This window comes from Chenopodium album, chromosome 15 (assembly GCF_948465745.1).
Source record: "Chenopodium album chromosome 15, dcCheAlbu1.1, whole genome shotgun sequence".
In the NCBI taxonomy this organism is placed as follows: domain Eukaryota; kingdom Viridiplantae; phylum Streptophyta; class Magnoliopsida; order Caryophyllales; family Amaranthaceae; genus Chenopodium; species Chenopodium album.
Genome location: NC_137848.1, coordinates 6,105,170 through 6,127,326, shown reverse-complemented (window position 1 = coordinate 6,127,326; position 22,157 = coordinate 6,105,170). Strand labels below are relative to the sequence as shown.

At 34.6% G+C, this 22,157-nt stretch overlaps 2 protein-coding genes across 2 annotated transcripts; one reads left to right on the top strand and one right to left on the bottom strand.

Moving 5' to 3' along the window:
• Positions 1-10,971: 10,971 nt before the first annotated feature.
• Positions 10,972-15,575, bottom strand: LOC145582805 (uncharacterized). Its single transcript, XM_081639828.1, has 2 exons — positions 14,612-15,575; positions 10,972-11,115 (listed from the first exon to the last, which is right to left on the bottom strand). Exon 1 carries the CDS (start codon positions 15,191-15,193, stop codon positions 14,612-14,614), a length of 582 nt encoding a protein of 193 aa, XP_081495954.1. The 5' UTR covers positions 15,194-15,575; the 3' UTR covers positions 10,972-11,115.
• LOC145580669 (uncharacterized) lies at positions 11,455-12,441 on the top strand. Its single transcript, XM_081637795.1, has one exon. The coding sequence runs from the start codon at positions 11,455-11,457 to the stop codon at positions 12,439-12,441; it is 987 nt and encodes a 328-aa protein (XP_081493921.1).
• Positions 15,576-22,157: the final 6,582 nt, after the last annotated feature.

Below are 22,157 nucleotides of genomic sequence, written 5' to 3'. Positions count from 1 at the left end.
ATACGTTCCAAGAGTTTTGGTGCGTAATCTCTTTCACTTTACGTTATTTATATATTATTAAACTAGGTGATGACTCTCGAACCATAACACAACCAAACATCATAATTATCCAAACAATTAACCATTTCTATTTAATTCTTGAATAATTAATGATCACATAATATTTAATGTTGAACCCTTTTTAAATCTACCTCGGTGTCAAAGACATCTTAAACGCATAATGCACCACAATTCCTATTCCTAGGTGTTGGAAACACCTTAAGTGCACTAGGGCACTAATACATAATTTATTCCTCGTGTATATAGACACTTTCATAGCTCTTTTCTCATGCTTATAGCATCAATAAAAATTATATGAACCATAATAAAATTCCTTTTTAATATTCCAAACCAAATTAAACATTTTGTTTAATTAAACATGCTCTCTATCATGCCAATAATAAAAGCGTGGTTCATATACAACATGCCAAATTAATTATTTCCAATCACCAATCCATCACAAATAATCCATGCTTCATAATTCAATCATCAACATCAACCAAACAACAAATTCCAATCAAAATCTATCATGATACTATTTGGATTAATTATTCAAAACCTAGCATGTTCCTGCATCATCAAATAAATACCAAGTACGCGAATGTACCTCAAATTGTCTTTTCAACTGGCCAAAATGCTAGAATTTACTCAACTTAAAGTCTCCTACAATACCAAATACATAAACTCAATTAATTCCTTGATTACACAAATTTCCAGAAACTTTTAAACATCTTAAAACCTCTCTAATAAGCTGAAATTTTGGTTTAAAACCTTTAAAACTCTTTCTTTAAGTGGATACTTAAAACCACAAAGTAAAAACATAATTATAGTGCTTATATAAAAATTCCAGCACACTTTTTAAGGTTTAAACCCCTCAAATAAATCTAAAAATTATATTAAAACCAAATAAAACCTTCTCTATTTATGGGTATTCAACCCTTTTTATTAAAACACAAAAGTAGCACTTTATAATAAAATTCTAGCAATTTTTTTTTAATAAAAACTCATTAAAACTCTATAAAGATACAATCTTTAAGCTTTATTAACAATTTCAATCAATGGGTATATAAAACCCCCAAATTAATTTTAAATAAGAACCCTAAAAATCAACACTTTAATAATCAAAACCCTAACTTTTAATACTTTATAAAATATGAAAATTAAACACTTTATAATCTAAAATTTTCAATCTTTAATCATTAAAACACAATTATAAAATATATTAATCATGTTTAAACAATTAAAATCAATACCCAAAATATAAAGTATAGGATTAATAATTAAAACAAGATAAAAGAAGAGAAAGAGAGAACCAACGAGGGGTGGTGGCCGGCAGGCTGGACGGCGGCCAGGCGTGAGGTGGGTGGTCGCTGGCGTTGGGTGACGTGGCAGCGGCCGTTGGTGAGGTGGCATGCGAGTGGCACAAGGTTTGTATTTTGTGAAACCAAGTTCACGTATAACCCCATGAAACAAGAAAAAAAGGAAAAAATTAAGAAAAAGGAAAAAAAAAAAAGAAAAAAAAAGAAAAGAAAAATAAGAAAAAAGAAAAGGAAACTTACATGGGAAAATCTGATTTCTTTGAGCCTCTTTGTGTGGGAAAATTTTGGGGTTTTGGAAAGTATTTATAGAGTAGAGAATAGGGTTTAAGTTTGGGCTCGATAAATAAATGGGCTTAAGTTATAAAATATTTGACCACAAGAGTTCAAATAAGGGTTGGGCTTATTTAAATGAAATAAGTTATTCCAATAAGAGTATGTAGGACTAGTTTACATACGATATTTTAAATGAGCCCAAATAATTAATAAACGTTTGGCCCAAAATATAATTTACTTTTATAAAAATTTATAAATAAAATACTTTAGCCCTTTAAAATATTTGATTAAAATAATCGAGCCCTTAAAAGTACATTTTGTAAATACTTAAATACTTTATAAAATTACATAAAAATACGGAGTATTAAACCCTTAGTTTATTTCATTTAAAAACTGTTAAGCTTAGTTTATTTTTCAACTTCATTACAATTTACTCCTTATTTCATTTCAGCTTAAAAGAATGAGCCTCAATATAGTATAGGTGGGCGTTTGGTATGGTGTAGTTAATAGACAATTATGGTCAGTGACGAAATCAGGAATTTCAAACCAATAAACAACCTTTAAAATTGGGATTATTTCAAGAATTTAAAGTTGAAATTATTAAAAGAAATGGAGCAAAGTTGGGATTATTAATATCAATTTTTCCAACAAAATATCGATTATGATGAATTAGCAATTAATAAGTACGATTTTTCAATGGAGAACACAAGATAATGTATTGCAAATTGAATATCATTAATTAGTTTGGGCATAAATTGGGTCTAATTTTGTTAGGATTTTAGGGTTTTCGGTCAGTTTGTCAAGTAGAGCTAGTTTTCATTTTGGTCAATTAAAATAGTATGAGATAATATTGGGCCTATGAGCTGACCTGTCCATCTGAAGTAATGGATCTATTAACAAATATGGGCTGAGGTTGATTGGAGTTGGGAGGGCCCATTGAAAAAATAGTTTTTGAAATTAAAACTAAGGTAGCTAACGCACTACACACACGATATGCGCACATAGTTAGCCTTATCCAGAAATCTCTTTTAGTTTGGTTTTATATCACAATTTTTGTTTTAAAGAGTATAATTGCTCACACACTATTTATAAGAGTTATCACAAACTTTTTAAAAGGTACGAAAAAAAAAGTTGCACTGGTAAAAACAAAAGAAAAAATATCACACATGTGATTTGCATGCATAAATAGGGGTATTTATATAAATAAACATTTTAAGGAATATATATAGTTAATGTAACATTATACATAAGCATTTGATTAACCTTTTAATAAGGTATGGAGGAGTCTATAAAAAAAAAAAAATCAAAAAATAGATTTTGTTGGATAGAGCAAAATAGGTCGATGGTACTCGTATTACACAGTAACATTTTGACAATGCTTTCAATATCTTCTATACGTTCAATGTAAAGGAGTCCATCGAGTCGGATCAGACTTACTTAGACCAACCCTAACCCATGTTGGTGGGTTTGCGTTGTTACTAACTAAAACAAGAATTCTTCCACAATCGTTAATGTATTAGAAATTTAGAATATTAGCATTACAATCATGCAAAACTATCACCATCATTAAATTAACAGATCTGTCAATGCACAATCATACCCCTATTGCAAGTTAAACTACCAAAAAAATCTTTCAAAGTATTTATATTGAACAACAAAGGATCCTCAACTAACCCAATGGAACAAAAAGAATATGTGTAACCAATGGTCTTTCATTGATGAGCTCAAAGAAATTATGTGACGTTTTTAAAACAATTGTCATTACATTTTAGTAGATGTTTGCATTATTTTTGTTTCCGCATCTCTAATTGGAAAAGTATAAATATTCTTATAGCATCTTTATAGATAAAAGACCTCTTCTATGATTACAAAAAAAATGGCCAAAAAAAAAATCCAAATTATTAGATTTAGAGAATATTTGCCGCAGGCTTCTCATTGATTAAACATCAATATATATACAAGCCTATTCTAGGGTTAACAACTAAGGACATATTAGTAAATTACAAACTAACATATACATGAGATTATTTACATAATCTAACACACCCCCGCAGTCGAAACGGGAGAACTGCGAACGCTGAGACTGTCCCTGAAATCATCAAATAATATTTTCGGCAAACCCTTAGTGAAAATGTCTGCAATTTGGTATTGGGACGGAACATGGAGTACACGGACCTCACCCCGTTGCACTTTCTCACGAACAAAATGAATATCAAGTTCAATGTGCTTTGTTCGTTGATATTGAACCGGGTTGCCTGAAAGATATATAGCGCTCACATTGTCACAATAAACCAATGTAGCTTTAGAGACCGGAAAATGTAGCTCAAGTAATAAATTCCGAATCCAACAGGACTCAGAAACAACATTAGCAACCCCTCTGTACTTTGCCTCGGAGCTAGATTTCGACAATGTGGGTTGTCGTTTCGAGGACCAGGAAATCAAATTATCACCAAGAAAAACACAGTAGTCGGATGTAGAGCGACGAGTATCAGGACAACCGGCCCAATCTGCATCCGTGTAAGATAAGAGAGAGGTGACAGATGATTTATACAAGTGTAAACCAAAATCAGTCGTACCTTTTATGTAACGCAGAATGCGTTTAAGGGCATCCATATGAGCAACTCTGGGAGAATGCATAAATAAGCAGACCTGTTGAACTGCATAGGCAATTTCAGGTCGAGTGAATGTGAGGTATTGCAGAGCTCCACATAAGCGACGATAAATCGTAGAATCCGAATATAGATCACCAGAGTCTGTGCTCATTTTCCCTTTAGAATCAACTGGAGTGGGAGATGGATTGCAACTAGCCATGCCTGTTGTTTCCAGAATTCCCCTTGCATACTTTTTCTGAGACAAAAACAGTCCATTCTTAGTACGAGTCACTGCAATACCCAAGAAATAACTCAGGTTGCCCAAATCCTTCATAGCAAATTCGGAACTGAGCCGGGAAATGATATGATGACGGAGAGAGTCGGAGGATGCGGTGAGAACAATGTCATCAACATATAACAACAAATATGCAATGTCACGACCATGGTGATAAATGAACAAAAATGTGTCGGATTTGCTATTAGTAAAACCAATAGTAGTCACAAAATCAGCAAATCGTTGATACCAAGCCCTGGGTGCCTGTTTGAGACCATATAGAGACTTTCGGAGTAAACAGACATGATCAGGACGATTAGGATCCTTAAAACCCAATGGTTGATACATATAAACTGGTTCATTCAAATTACCATGTAGAAACGCATTTTTAACATCCAATTGATGAATTGGCCAAGAGCGAGACAATGCAATGCTAAGAACCACCCGAATAGATGCCGGTTTAACAACCGGACTAAAAGTTTCATCACAATCAATGCCTTCCCGTTGAGTTTTACCATCACCAACAAGTCGAGCCTTATGTCTTTCAAACGATCCATCAGAATTTGTCTTATGTCGAAATATCCACAAAGAACGGATAACATTGACATTAGACGGCCTTGGAACCAAATCCCAAGTACCATTAGCAATAAGAGCATCATATTCTTCCTGCATAGCAAGTTTCTAGTTATGGTCACGAAGGGCATGAACCGGGTTCTTTGGAATAGGTGAGATGGAGGTAGAAGTGTGAAAAGCTCTATCTTGGTATTTCGGATTGGGTTTGAAGATGTCATGTTGACTACGAGTAGCCATAAGATGTTGAGTTTGAGGTGCGGTAGGAAGGAGAGGAGGGGAAGTGGAGGGCAATGACGAGTGAGGAGAGGGAGGACTCGCTGCTATAGGAGAGTGGGAAGGTGAGGGAGCTGCTGTGGGAGAAGGGGGAGGTGAGGGAGCTACATGGTGCGGAGCTGTGTGCTGCACTACGTGCTGACCAGTGCTACCCGACCCAGCGCCCACTAGGTAACCATCGGGCTGGACAGACGCAGCATCGAGCGCCACCCTCCCCACTCCAGCCCCTGCTGGATCCCGTGTGGGTGAGGCAGCAGCTCGATGCTCATGTGCAGTAGGGAAAACAGGAAGTTGTTGCACCATGGGATGATGCAAAGCATCCGAAGCATCACCCAAAAAATCATAGGTGTGTTCGGGTGGAGTGTGAATCTTAGAAAATGGGAGAACCGACTCATCGAACCAAACATGTCTAGCTATGATAATTTTGCGACTCGATATATCAAAACACTTGTAACCCCTATGATTAGACGGATAACCAATAAAAACACAAGGAGTGGAACGAGATTGAAGCTTGTGAATTTTAGAGGAAGGGAAAAGGGGGTAACATAGACAACCAAATACTCTAAGGTGAGAATAATCGGTATGTTTTTGATATAGAATTTGAGTCGGAGATTTGTAGCCTAGAATCTTTGTAGGGAGGATGTTATGAAGGTATGTTGCCATTTCCAAAGCATGATGCCAAAAAGTGGGAGGCATAGAAGCATGACTAAGAAGTGTACGAACAACATTGTTGATCGTTTTTATTTTTCGTTCGGCTTTTCCATTTTGAGGAGAGGAATATGGACAAGAGAAGCGAAAAATCATGCCATTTTGTGCACAAAATTTTTGAAAAGGAGTGTTTGTAAATTCCGTTCCATTGTCACATTGGAAGGCTTTTACTTCCCGTTCAAATTGAGTCTTAATATATGTTCTGACACGAAGAAATAAATTATAAACTTGAGACTTGGATGAGATAGGAAAATTCCATAAAAAATTCGTGTAATTATCGAGGAAAAGAACATAATATTTATGACCTAGAGAGCTAAGAACGGGAGAAGTCCATAAATCACTGTGAACAATATCAAATGGCATAGTAGTATGAGACATAAAATCATAAAAAGGCAATTTCATTAATTTTCCCAACGGACAAGAATGACAAATATGTTTTGAAGCCTTATTACAACGTATGAGATTACTACTATGAAAAGAACTAAGAATTACATTGCCTGGATGACCTAAACGGGAATGCCACACACTAGGAGACAAAACTGCAAAAGCGGACGGATTTGAACTGGAAATGAGTTGACGATCAGCGAAGAAGGGATAAAGATTGCCACGGCTACTACATCTCACTATTTTTCTCCCCGTCTGCAAATCCTTCACAGAAAACCCAAACGGATCAAATTCAATTGACACATTATTATCAGAATTGAACTTCCTAACGGAAATGAGATTTTTAACAAGTTTGGGGACGTGTAGGACATTTTTGAGGTGAAGTGTGTTTGGGATTAAAGATTTGTGACCATAACCATGAATTGGAACTTTGCTACCATCACCAACAATAATAGAATTATTATCATTTTTGCTCAAAGGAATATATGACGATAAGTTACCTTGTGAGTGTGACATATGTGATGGTGCTCCTGTATCCATGTAATAGTTCGGGTCGGCAATGGACATGGTGTGCATAGCTTGCTCGATGTTGGTCGGAACATACCCCGAAGTAGAAGGAGGATTGGTCACAAAATAGGCCTGAGAGGGACGAGGGCCTAGAACCCTTGGCTGCTGTCCTGACCGAGTAGGCGCCCAATTGAACTGTGTAGGACCCGGAGCTTGAGAGGGATACGGGCAGGGTGGAGTGGGCCATGGGTTCTGACCCCAATATGCCCACGGAGGGGGGAGCATCCACCCTGCCTGATGCTGTTGCATCTGCTGTTGTTGTTGGTCGTGTGGGGCGGGAGCACCACGCTGCTGCTGCTGTGGCTGTTGTTGGTTGCTCCTTCCACCAGCATTACCACCTGAGCCACCACCTGAACTACTACCGGCGCCTTTCCTTTCCCTGTGCCCTTGTGTTTGCTATTTTACCGGCCATTATTCCGGAAATTATTCCCACGATTTCCACCCGATTGTGAGAATTGCTCAGCATTGTTATTGGAGGTCGAAGAGGATTGCACAATTAACGCCTCTTCAGTGGGTTCGGATTGAATATCCGTAGCATTGGTTTGCTCCTCTAATTCAAGCATCGAGCGCAAAGCATCAAAAGAAGGCAATGGAGTAAGATGTCTGAGCAAGAGTTTTGAGGCGAGTGCAATAAGGTTTAACACCTTCGAATTGTTCAAGTTTGGTGTTGGTGAATTGAGCATCAAGTTGAAGAGCCCCGGCAGATTTGTAATTGTGAAAATACTCCTTCAAACGATTCCAAGCCATAGCCGCGGAGTCGTCATGATTGAGAATGGAGGTCATCAAGTCAGTGGAAATCGTCCCATAAATCCATTGACGGACAATATCATCAAGTCTTTGCCAAAAAGCTTTCTCAGCATCCGTAAGCTCAGATGGCTTGGCCGAAGGATCAACGGCTGGAGGAATAATATGGTCAATGACCAAATTAGCACGGCAATGTAATTGGAAGAGAGTCGACCAGCTGTTGTAATGAGTTCCGGCGTAATCAAGAGTAACAGGGATGCACGCCTTGATGTTAGGAACCATGGTAGCAGGGTGAAGCTTGCCTGAATCAGCCATGGAAGAAGAAGATGAAGAAGAGAGATAGGGTTTGCGGAAGAGGCAGTAGGAAATTTTAGGGAGAAAAATTAACCTAAGCTCGTGATACTATATTAAATTTAGAGAATATTTGCCGTAGGCTTCTCATTAATTAAACATCAATATATATACAACCCTATTCTAGGGTTAACAACTAAGGACATATTAGTAAATTACAAACTAACATATACATGAGATTATTTACATAATCTAACACAAATGTTTGAAAGTTAAGTTTTTGTTGTGCAATGTGCCTATAGCATAGCCACAACTTTATACATAATAGATTGATTGGTAACGTATCATAACATTATATATGGGTGTTAGATGTGAGAAGTGGAGTTTAACGTGCATTTAGGTTGAATTTGGTCGGTATTGTAATATTCATGTGGTCAATAAAAAATTATGATGACAAAGTTGCGATAGATGCTCTAGTTTGTTTACCATGTTTCATTAACTTAATTAAAAATTAGAATGCTTAAGAGTTAAGACACGTTTAAGGACTAATCATACTATTAAAGTTAGCTTTAGCTATGATTATCAGATTTTGACATGTGTTTAGTCAGGTTTTAGGGGGCACGATATTGAATTATATTGATACTATATTATAGATTAGTCCTCCATATTTTCTTGCTCCCTTGACCTTCCATGGAAAAGGACTCATTTAGAATTCACGTTTCTAGTTATACTTTATTTTATCAAAATAAATTAATGATTTTTACTTTCGGGAAAGTTCGTCATGCTTTGAATCTTCTTCCATTCCCAGCTTATTAATTCAAAACTTTCCATTGTTTTTAATTACTACCTCCGATTTTTTTTAGTTGTAATTTTAGGGGTATTATTTGAGAGATATAAAATATTCCAAAGTTGCAACTAAAAAATTCGGAGGTAGTATAATTGTTGTCGTCATATGTAGTATTTGGTAAACTATTTTTTTTTTAAAGCAAATTAAGCTTATGTTGAAAAAACAAAAACCTAATGCTTTAATGCTTCCTTTATCATTTACAAGTATGTAAAAACATACTCGTAGAGTCGTAGTTCTAACGCAGTTGATATATACTTGATACAGAGAATATGAGTGAAGCTAAATAAAGATAGCATTAGATCGTCTAGACTCCAATCTAGATGCATGTTTATTATAGTAATAGGAAACTGAAGAAAACTTTGTATGTAATACCACCATGGGTTTTTGATATACATGAGATTTGATCTCTGATTTTATGTATCATTTTTAAGACTTAAACTGACTAAACTAGTTGAAATTTACTAACTTAACATGCATGCAGTTTGCAGATTCATCACTATATTAACCATTAATATAACTTCATTTATGTATATGTAAGACAAATTTATAAAATGAGAAGGATCATGACATCTTGTAACGAGTACCCACGCACGAGGCATTAGATGACTATTAATACGAGTATATTTTACCAAAAACAATATGCCATATTAAGTGTATGTGAAATGAATGCTTAAATCATGCATAGATTGGTGTAATTAATGTTTGTTTTACTCTAATACTCCATTTATATTATTAGCTCTCTTATCTAACGCCACCCCAGTAGTGTTCGTTAGCTTTGTCATATAAATTATATTTCAATCAAAAATTTGCTATCTTGTTATTAATTATGCTTAATGTCATATTTATGTATAGCATTAATTAGAAAAAGGTTAATGTATATTAAAAAAGAAAAAAAAAATGTTTTTGTGATCACTCCACCACTCCAATTATACACGCACTTTGTAATTTTTTTTTTTTTTTTTTTTTAAAAAAGAAGGTAAATTTTTACCGTCTGTATTGTTTTAACTTTTTTAATTTGCATTCATATAAATATGCCACATTTTACTCTATATGATTATACTCTTAATGTTAAATTAAAACATGTATGGAATTGAATACTTCAATTTGAACAATAATAAATTTATCGAGTCCGTGAAAAAAATGGGTTGTATATTCCATAACACAAATGAACATATATGCGTGTCTAAACAATCCAATGATATTGTCGTAAGTTATTATTCATTGAATCATAACTTAGCGTAGAGACTAGGAAGCAGCAGGCAGCAAGTAGTTCATCTCCTAGATCCACAAATTTGGCTAATACCAAAGCCTTCGATCAAGTTGTGCGCAACTTAGATCCAAATTTAAAAAGATCGACTAGGGTAAATTATAATTCGGATCGGCTGATTACAAATTCCTAGGCATGTTATAAGTATCATGAATTGAAAGATCTACCTTAAATAAAGAGAGATTGATAATACAACCTACTTATTTAAAATCTGTCAAATATTATTATTATTGTTAGTTACAACATGCATGAAATAAAACAATAATTTCTGTTGGCTAGAGTAAGCAGTAAGCGAAGGTGTAAAGTAAAGGCATTTATATCATGCGAAAGCGCACATGAATTATATGATCACGATAATATAAAAAAAAGATAGAGTATATTACTCCCTCCGTCCCTATATTACATTCCTGTTTGGTAATTTACACGGGAATTAAGGAGGAGGGAGTAAGACAAAGTTGCAATGATTAGATAATGTCATGGGAAGTATAAGACATTAAATAATGTCCTTGAGTAAAACAAAAAGAGAATGTGATAACTCATGACATGTCATCAATCCCTTGAAAAAAAAAAGGGTCAATCACATGCTATTAATTTAAAATTTTCAACCAATCACATTCAATGAAATTTGGCACATGGATTCTGACAAAATTAAAGGATGACTGAAAATTTCAGTTTCCCTCCATTTACACAATAACTCTACGATTCTGGCTGAGTATATAAACAAAAGAAGCCAAAAAAATTCCACCATAATCACTGTTCATAATTTAAGTTTACAGCATTGTTCACCAAAAAAAAAACAGAGAAAATAGGGGACTTTTACGCATCATTGCCAAATTGAGCCATGCCTTCGGGAATCGATTTGAACATGCCGCCAGACGAAGATGGACCTGCTGAAGCTAACATTGGTGGGGGTATTAGGGGACTTTTCTTCGACTTAAACACGCAGCCAGAAATAGTAGAAGTGTCTGATTCAGAGCATGATGAGGTTCATGTTAATGTCCATATGAATAGGCAGCAACAACAAGTCCAAATGAATGGTCAGCAACAACAAGTCCAAATGAATGGGCAGCAAGAACAAGCTCCACAAAGGCAAAGAAAAAAGGCCAATCGGCTCAACACTGAAGGGAGGTTTAATGTCCTCATGTATCTCATGAAAAATATTAAAGGGGACAAACCACACAAAGGAGCAATAACAACAGCAGCAAAGTTCAACATATGCAACAGGTCTATCAGTCAAATATGGCGCGATGCAAAAAAAACAGAAAGCTGAAATTGGAGGTTACAATCCAGTCCCAAAGTACTACATGGCAGGAAGGAAAAGGATCCAAATTCAAGAAGAAGACGTAACAAAGTTGAGCATTGGTGAGAGGTCATGCATTAGAGATTTGGCACACATGCTCAACGTCTCTAAAAGCACAGTGTTTAGAATGATCCAAAGAGGGGAGTTGAAGGCACACACTAATGCCTTAAAGCCAAAAATGACAGAAGCTAACAAATTGGCAAGATTGAAGTGGGTCTTAGGGTTGTTGATGGGATCAACAGCTTGGACAAAGAACAAATATTTTCCGATGTACGATTTTGTTCATATAGATGAAAAATGGTTCAACTTAACAAGAAAAAGTCAGAGGTATTACTTGTCAAAGTCTGAAAAGGGAAAACATAGGGCAGCAAAATCTAGCACAAGAATACCAAAGGCGATGTTCATGGCAGCAACTTCAAGGCCAAGGTTTGATGAAAATGGGGAATGCTATTTTGATGGAAGACATGGAATATTCCCATTCACAAAGCAAGAACCAGCCAAGCGAAACTCAAAAAATAGGGAGAAGGGGACTATGGTCACCAAAATCATTGAATCGATCACAAAAGAAACTACAAGACGGATGCTCATAGATCAAATTGTACCAGCAATAAAAGCAAATTGGCCAAATGATGGGCAGCCAAAGATTATTTACATTCAACAAGATAATTGCAGAACACACATTAATCAAGATGATCCCGAGTGGCAACAAGTCTACAAACAAGATGATTTCACATTCATTTTGGTACAACAACCACCAAACAGCCCTGATCTTAACATATTAGATTTGGGATTTTTCAGAAGCATACAATCATTGCAACACAAAAAAATGCCAAAAGACATTGATGAGCTACTCAAGGCCGTTAAAGATGCATATTATGAGATTGAGCCACAAACACTCTGTTTTGTGTGGTGTACTTTGCAAACAGTCATGAATGAGATACTCAAGGTTGGAGGTGGCAATGACTTCACCGTGCCTCACATTAATAAATAAAAACTGTTAAGGGAAGGCAAGTTACAGGAGCGAATGGATGCGCCATCATGGGCTGTTTTGAAGGCATGGGAGGCAGTTTATGGGGATGTGGGTGATCCAACTTTTGAAGAACCAGATGAAGAAACAGAAAACATAACACAATCAGAGCATCAACTACCACCAGAAACAGTTGCAGGTATTCAGACAGAATACAACACAGAGATTCGTGAAGAAGAAGCAGATAACATGGATTTAAGGTGGTTCGACTACAGTGAGTACACTGAAGAACTACAGCATTGGGCGTCATTAATAAACAATGAAGAATTTATAGAGTCACAAGGCTTGTCAAAGTATGGCACTCCAATTTGCAACAATGACCATGAGGCCGGCACATCAAAGAAAAAGTAATGTGATGCTATCAGATTTTAACTTTTTGTAACTATTTTAATGACTCAATGCAATGAAACGTTTATGTCATCATATATAAATCAATGGTGCTCTTTTTTTTTTAAAAAAAAAGGCAAAGTATAAGCTTTTGTTTTCATCTCAGAAGTCCCCAATAATCACTGATTATATACACAAACGTAGCACATAATTAGCTGCCTAAAAGTCTCAACACCCATATGTGAAGGTGGAATCTAATGGCAAAAAATAATGACACGTTTTTGCATATGTAATCTCATTTTTACGGAGTCTCATCATTGATGGAAACAAGAAACAAAAAAATCAACACATGGCATCACATATTCATCAAAATGTAGAAATAAATTTTCATCTCAAAAGTCCCAAAACGGAGCATAATCACATAATCTGATAAATCAATCAAATACTACCATAGTCACCTCATCATCAAAAAAATACCCGACTCACTCATATCACAAGCACATGATCAGAAACAATAGCAAACCATAGCATCATCAAAAACATATCCAACTTACTAATAGCATTATCAAATAATCTAATTAATCAAACACAACATAACCAATTTCAAATCATCGGAAATCATATCATCAAACCATAGCATCATCAGAAATCATATTCAAAGTCATACCATCCAACTTAGTAATAGCATTGTCACATAATCTAATTAATCAAACAAATCAAACCATAGGCACCTCATCATCATAAGCAAATAAGGTATAGCATATTTCACACAACATAACCAATTTCAAATCATCAGAAATCATATCATCAAACCATAGCATCATCAGAATTTCAAATCGTAGCATCATCAAAAACATATCCAACTTAGTAATAACATTATCACATAATCTAATTAATCAAACAATAAGAGTCACATAGCATAATCTTATAAAGTACTACACCGAAAATTTATCAACAAGACATCATTTACCAAGTCAAATGTAGGACTTAAAGACTGAAATTCAGTGTATCATAATGATTTTAGCTTCATAAGCATCATTAACTAAGTGCACTATGAAAATCATAGGAAGACTTCGGTGCATTATACTCTGCAATATTTGTAGCTTCCTACCCCCTCCCCTCTAAAACAGAAACATGGTTACACTTTACAACTACACTATTCTTTCATACCCCAATCTAAAATACTAACAGAAAACAGTAATAGGGGTAAGACGGTATACATCTAGACCTCACCAGACCTAATCTCAAGCCTGTTAGACCTCAACAGAATTGCTGTTCTTGTTACAGTCTAATTAGCAGGATGACAACATACAAACTACTCTTAAGCCCTCTTCAAAAAAAAATTTAACTGTTTTATTGGCCCAAGTCAAACTAAAGGAAAACCAAAATTCAGCATATACAGAAATCAGCAATTACTTAGCCAATTTCAAATCATCAGAAATCATATCATCAAACCATAGCATCATCAGAATTTCAAATCGTAGCATCATCAAAAACATACCCAACTTAGTAATAGCATTATCACATAATCTAATTAATCAAACAAATCAAACCATAGGCACCTCATCATCATAAGCAAATAAGGTAATAGCATATTTCACACAACATAAATTCAAATAATGTTCAACAAAATCAACAAAAATAAAAATAAAACATCAGTCCTAACATGCTGCTAAACACAATTCTCCTCAACCAAGCACACATAATTCCCCGGGCCAGCAAGAGATCACACTTTATGGCATACACCATCAACATCTAACCTAATAAAGAATGCGTTAATAATGAGATTTATAGGGAGGAAAAATACTTAGCTATGTGATTCACATGAATCACTTACGTAGCCGCCAACATTACCGTCGTCTGAAGGTGAATTAGTGTTGCTGGAGTTACTCACATAGCCCACGATGTGATTAGGAACTGGAGATGAAGGTGACACAGTATTGCTTGAGTTACTAACATAACCAGAAACAGGGGACTTTTTGTCATCAAGAGGGAATTTTTTTTCAACATCAGGGGACTTTTTCTCAGTAACAGGAGAGGAGTTAACTTCAACATCTATTTTTTTCCCACCCAGTTTAGATGTCACCTCCTCACCACTTAGGGTTTTACCACCACCGTCACCAAAAGACCACCCAAAATACTCGAATTCTTCCCTAGTGTAGAGGTAACGACCATAGCGACTACTCCACACATCTAAGCTGTAAGAATGCTCTCCATTGCAGTCCATCGGACAGTGACAGTGAGGATCCGAGCACTCGTAAGGCAGATCTTCCCCACCATCCTCCTCACTGTTGAAACGAAACAAAATTTCAGGATCTGGGCCAAACCTTTCATCCCAAACTGGAGGATTTGGTTGTTTTGGAAGAGAAGTACTCGAATTCTTAGACATTATATCGCCAAAAAATAAGGAGAAGGGCTGAAAATTTTTTGAAAAGAATTTGCTAAAGATTGTCGAAAATTACCTCTAAATAATCTAGGGATTGAGTCGAAAATCAGCAATTGAACAAGCTCACACTAGATCTGGTGGTTTTTTAGGAGAGAGAAAATGAACAACCACTCATTCAAATTCAAATCTACGAAAAAGCAAAGCAAATTGCGTAAAATTAACAAGGGGCTTTTGTAGAGGGGACTTTTTCAGATGGATTTATGTTAATTTCGTAAGATTTGAAGCAAAGAAACCATGAAAATGAAGGAGAGAGAGTGACGAATGAAGAAGAGAGGAGAGAGAGAGCTTGGTGGAAGAACCCAGAAAACAAGTGGAGAGAGAAAGAAGCAGTAGATTAATTTTGGAAAACATCACATATTCATTAATAGTATATCAGAAAAAGAGAGTATATTTGGGTTATTTAGAAAAAAAAAACTTACTAAAAATAGAAAGGGAGAATGTAATTTTGGAATACCCAAAATAGAAAGGAGGAATGTAATTTAGGGACGGAGTGAGTACACCAAAAACAAAAATAAGATAGAGTAGATTACCTACTAATGCTTTATTTTGTTGTACGTTACCTACTATGAATAACGTATCCTATTGCATTTCTGCCTTTCCTAAAATATATTTGTGTTTTTTTACTCGATTTTTTTTATGGATACAAACATAAAATTAAAAAATAAAGATTAGAGTAAATCAAATATTTTGTTTTTCATTTGTGTAGTTGCGGAGCTTGTGTTCGTATATATTTGTATTTTCGGGTTTTCCTATGTTAAGCACGTTTTGTGTCTATAATGATTTTCGATTTTTTTATAAATGGCATTTTTATGGTGACTGGTACGAAATACATACTTTTTAACCAGGCCATCAAATCATCCTATCATTATCTTTGCGCTTACTAAACTAGCTAAGTTTTAATTACATTTAAGAAAAAAAAAAAAAGCTAATTGATGTCTTTTTTTTTTTTTGAACGGGAAGTAATAATATCATTACATAATAGCCATACGCCATCTACAATAATAAAGAACTGTAAACCACAGATTTAGAGAAAATATCATAACTTTTACAATCAAAATCATAACTAATTTATATTTGGCATATCTTATACTCCACCGCTTCAAGCTTGACGTGAGCAATGGTTCGATGTCTTTGCATCTTTTCAAGTTGAGACCTCCGCAATCTATACTGATGTTTTGATCGACCAGTTGATGACAAATCCCATACCCATAGGAATCCAAATCACCTTCCCAATTATTATAAGAACCCTAAAAATAAATTCTCATCCATGGATGAGAATTAAAATCCCAAAAAATTGGGACAAACTCTCATAGATGGAGAGAACAAAACAAAACAAACAAACCAAAACGTAAAACAAAACAAAAAACTAAATTCAATTTAAATAAAAAAGGGTCGAAAATAGTCTAATTTTTTCGGACCTAAACGACCAAGAAAACTAAAACCCTAGAAAAAGAGGAGAGAGAAGAGAGAAAAGGGGCGGCTCTTTACTTTAAGCTAATTGATGTTCATTAGTCAATAATTTACTGTCTCTGGTAAATAATTTGTCAAATTAAATGACCAAGTTTTTTTACTTAAAAATGACATGAGATGTTTTTGTCGGTTAACAACAATTCAACAAGCAACTAATTCTTTCAAAAAATAAATAAATGTAAATACATACAATAATTAAGAAAAGATCATTGACTTGAAAAGTAATTAAAAAAAAAGAAAATCAACTAATAAGTTAGTCCATACAAGTGATACATACAACAAATTTGCACAATAAGACTTCAAGTGAACTAGCAAACTTGTCAAATAACGTCGCGATATAAATAGTTGAATACTTGAATGTATTATGGAAAATTGAAAATAAAATATTTAGAGTTCAGACTAATAAATCAAAATATCCCAACAACCTAATGAATGTTAACATTTTTTATTTAGCAAACATGAACACTATGGAGTAGGAGTACTATATATACAAGTAGTTGTAATAAGAAATGTAATTAATTAATGGTAGTTAACTAACATTTAGATTAGAAGATGAAATTTTAATTTGACTAGTGCATTATAAATTTATTTTTCTTTGTCCTATAGATTTGAACAAAATGTAAATGTGGTCCAAATCCAACGTAAGAATGACAACATTACTTCCATTAATATTCATGATATTTTTCAATTTTTGGGTAAGAAGTGACAATATTAGGCAGAGCGAGTCGAGTTGCCTGTTGCCAATTTGGGAATAATGGTGAAGTATTCTAGCACCTCCCATGTGCAATTATAAGCTGAATGAATGAATGAAAAATTGAAAATTCATTAACCCATTCCTCTCCCACGATGGTCGGTGGCGCGTGTACTTTCCCTTTTTCATGGATATATAAAAATTGTATGTAATTAAATGAACTCATACAAGATTAAGCCTTATAATATGATTGGTGGAGCGTCTAATCACATATAATTTCGATATGAGTTCATCCCAAAATCAAATGATGAGTGGAGTAGTTCAACAATCTTGTATGTTAGTCATCTAACATAATATAAGTGATGTTATTATCTTTGCTTAATCATCTTATATATTTTTGTAGTGTTTAAAGAGCCACTAGGATGGAGGTGAGAATCGATCCCATAATCTACTAAGCTCTAACCACTTGAACTATCCTCCACTCTCACTTGCATCGCATATTGTTTGTATATATATTTAACTTCCGTACTCAAGAATGCTCACACATCAAAGGTGTCGGATTTTAGAAGATACTCACTCATATAGTATGTTCCAACTAAGCATCACGTACAAGAATATAAAGTGATAAACAACTGCCAGTCTGGTAGGACAATTGATTAAAACTCGAATTATAAGAGAATAACTAACTTCTACTACCTCCGTTTTTTTTAGTTGACACGTTTTGACTTTAGCACTATTTATACACTCTCCTTTAACCGTGTTGTGTGCTTTATACATAATGAATAAATATAGTCATGAGATCTTGGTTAGATTCGTCACGATATATATTTTCAAAATATCAACTTTTCATAATTTTTGCTTATCGATAATTAAAGATATGAATGGTTGAATTTGTGCATTGGCAAACGTGACTAAAGAAACGTGTCAACTAAAAAGAAACAGAGGAGGTATTTTTAATGCAATTTTTAGGGTTTTTTTTCCCTTTAGGTTAGTTGATGAGATTGAATTTTTGTGATCTATTAATAATTAAAGAATCTAAATTGTAATAACTCAAGGCCTATGAAAGCTTAAGATAAATAAAGAGAATATTAGATATATATTGTTATAAAGTATGTTTATTGTGGATGGTCATTATAGCTTGTAACTCTCTTTTTTATGACTATCTTAAGTATCTTTGTAACATCCTTTGTAACCCCCATATGTCATTAGTTCACATTGTAACCCTCTCATGAATGGACTCTTTATTGTCCATATAGGTTACATTATTCACATCATGTATATATATAGATGGTCTAATGAAATGGATAAATATAGACAACACAATTATCATCTATATCTCTCTCTATTATATTATCTATTTCTCCTTATTTTATAACACGTTATCAGCACCATTGCTTTAGCTATCGAAAATCGGAGGAAACCATAGTAAAATAATATAACAAAGGAACAAAATCATCTATAACATGGATACTACACAAGTTCAATTTGCTATGAATGATGAAGAATTATGTCTTGCTGACAGTGCAACTACTCATACAATACTTAAAAATAAAAAATATTTCTCTCACTTGATGATGAAAAGGATTAATGTGAGTACCGTATCGGGTAGTACAAATATCATTGAAGGCTCCGGAAGAGCCACTATAAAATTTTCTTGGGGAACTAGAATTAAAATAATTGATGCATTATACTCCCCACTGTCTCAAAGAAATTTATTAAGTTTTAAGGATATTGGCAACAATGGTTATCATATTGAGACAATCAATGATGAAAATAATGAATTTCTTCAAATTACGAATATAACTCAAGGCACAAAACATGTTTTGGAGAAACTCCCTACATTCTCCATTGGTTTGTACTACACAAAAATCAATACTATTAAAACTCATGCTATAGTAAACCATAAGTTGATAATTTTGCTATTTGGCATGACTGGTTAAGCCTCCCAGTTCAATAATGATGCGAAAAATAATTACACGAGGACATTATTTGAAGAGCCAGCAGATTCTTCATAATAATTTTTCATGTGCTGCTTGCTCAGAAGGCAAGTTGATAATTCGCCCATCACCGGCTAAAATTAATTTTGAATCAATTAGTTTTCTGGAACGCATACAAGGAGATATTTGTAGGCCCATACATCCTCCATGTGGACCATTTAGATATATTTATGGTTTTAATTGATGCATCGAATAGATGGTCACATGTGTCCTTGTTATCAACTCATAACTTGGCGTTTGCGAGAGATTACTTGCCCAATTGATTAAGTTACGGGCACATTTTCCAGATACTTCTGTTAAGACTATTCGGCTTGATAATGTTGGTGAATTTACATCTCAAGCTTTCAATGATTATTGCATGTCCATTGGGATAAATGTTGAACATCGATTCTATAGCATATGTTCATATAGAAAACGTTTTGGCAGAGTCATTAATTAAACGTCTTCAGTTAATTGCTAGACCATTGCTTATGAAATTCAATCTCCCAATTTCTGCTTGGGGACATGCTATATTACATGCAGCAATACTAATTCACATCAGGCCAACAAATTATCACAAGTTCTCCCCATTACAATTGGTTTATGGTTAGGAACCAAATATTTCTCATCTAGGAATTTTTGGATGTGCGGTTTATGTTCCAATAGCTCCACCACAACGCTCTAAGATGGGTCCTCAAAAGAGTTTGGGAATATATGTTGGGTTTGAATCCCCGTCAATATAATTAAATATCTTGAGCCTACAACAGAGGATTTATTTACGGCTCGTTTTGCAGATTGTCATTTTAACGAGTCACTTTTCTCAACATTAGGGGGAGAAAAGAGAGAGCTGGAAAAGAAAATTAAATGAAATGAATTATCATTATCCTATCTTGATCCTCAAACTAAACAATGTGAACTGAAGTTCAAAAGATAATTTATTTACAAAGTATAGCAAATCAATTGCCAGACTCGTTTGCTGACCCAAAAAGAGTGACCAAGTCACATATTCCAACTATAAATGCTTCATTTAAAATAGATGTCCCGGAAGGACAAAATAAATTTGCTAATGAGGCTAAACCACGTCAAAAACGTGGAAGACTAATAGGTTCCAAAGATAAGAATCCTCGGAAAAGAAAAGGAGCATTGATTGATGATGGTCAAATTGAAGAAACAATTTCCGAAGGATCTCCAAAAGAGAATTTAGACATGATGCAAGAAGAAATTCAGGTACCCGATAATGAAGAAATTTCAACAAATTATATCATGTCTGGAATTACATGGAATCGAAATCAAATCGATGTCGATGATGTTTTTGAATGCAATGTAGCATTAGATGTTATGGATAATAATGAGGATCATGAACCAAAATCCATTGAAAAATGTAGACAAAGAAATGATTGGCCAAAATGGAAAGAAGCAATTGAAGCGGAATTAAAATCTCTTGAAAAAAGAGAAGTATTCGGACCTGTAGTCCGTACACCTGAAGGTGTAAAGCCAGTGGGATATAAATGGGTCTTTGTGCGAAAGAGAATTGAAAAGGGTGAAGTTGTAAGATATAAGGCACGATTAGTTGTACAAGGATTCTCACAAAGACCTGGTATTGATTATGAGGAGACATACTCTCCTGTGGTGGATGCAACTACTTTTAGACTTCTGATTAGTCTGGCAATAAGAGAAGGACTTGACTTACGTTTGATGGATGTAGTCACAGCTTATTTATATGGCTCACTGAATAATGACATTTACATGAACCTCCCAGAAAGATTCAAGCTGCCAGAAGCAGCAAAATCTAGTTCTCGAGAACATTTCTGTATTAAATTGAACATATCTTTTTATGGATTGAAACAATCTGGGCGTATATGGTATAACCGTATAAGCAAGTATTTTTTAATTAAAAGAAGGTTGTAAGAATAATCCTATTAGCCCATGTATTTTTATAAAGAAATTTTGATCAGGATTTGTTATAGTTGCAGTGTATGTTGATGATTTGAATATCATTGGAACTCCTGAAGAGATTTCGGTGACTGCCAATTATTTAAAGAAAGAGTTCGAAATGAAAGATATTGGAAAGAAAAAATTTTGCTTGGGGTTACAAATAGAGCACCTAGAGAATGGAATCCTTGTGCATCAATCAGCATACATAGAAAAGGTTCTTAAAAGATTTTCTATGGATACAACACATCCATTGAGCAGCCCTATAATTGTAAGATCACTTGATGTAGAGAAAGATCCGTTCCGACCTCGGGAAAATGATGAAGAAATTCTTGGTCCTGAAGTGCCATACCTAAGTGCAATTGGAGCACTAATGTGCCTTGCAAGTCATACACGACCCGACATATCATTTTCAGTTAATTTATTAGCAAGGTTTAGTTTATGTCCAACCCAAAGGCATTGGAATGGGATTATACATATACTTTGTTATCTTCAAGGTACAAAGGATATGGGTTTATTTTTCCCAAAGGTACAAAGGATATGGGTTTATTTTTCCCAAATTTGATTGGTTTAGCAGATGCAGGTTATTTATCCGATTCTCATAATGCTCGATCACAAACTGGATATGTGTTCACATATGGTGCTACTGCCATTTCTTGGCGTTCCATGAAACAAACCATTGTAGCTACTTCTTTTAATCATTTTGAGATTTTAGTGATTCACGAGACTAGTCGTGAATATGTATGGTTAAGGTCGGTAATTCAACATATAAAAGAAGTTTGTGGTTTATCATCTGGAAAAGAGGCACCGATAACTCTATATGAGGATAATACAACTC

Excerpts from the sequence above, each read along its gene's own strand:
- LOC145580669 (XM_081637795.1), top strand. The coding sequence starts at position 11,455 with ATGGCAGGAAGGAAAAGGATCCAAATTCAAGAAGAAGACGTAACAAAG.
- LOC145582805 (XM_081639828.1), bottom strand. The coding sequence starts at position 15,193 with ATGTCTAAGAATTCGAGTACTTCTCTTCCAAAACAACCAAATCCTCCA.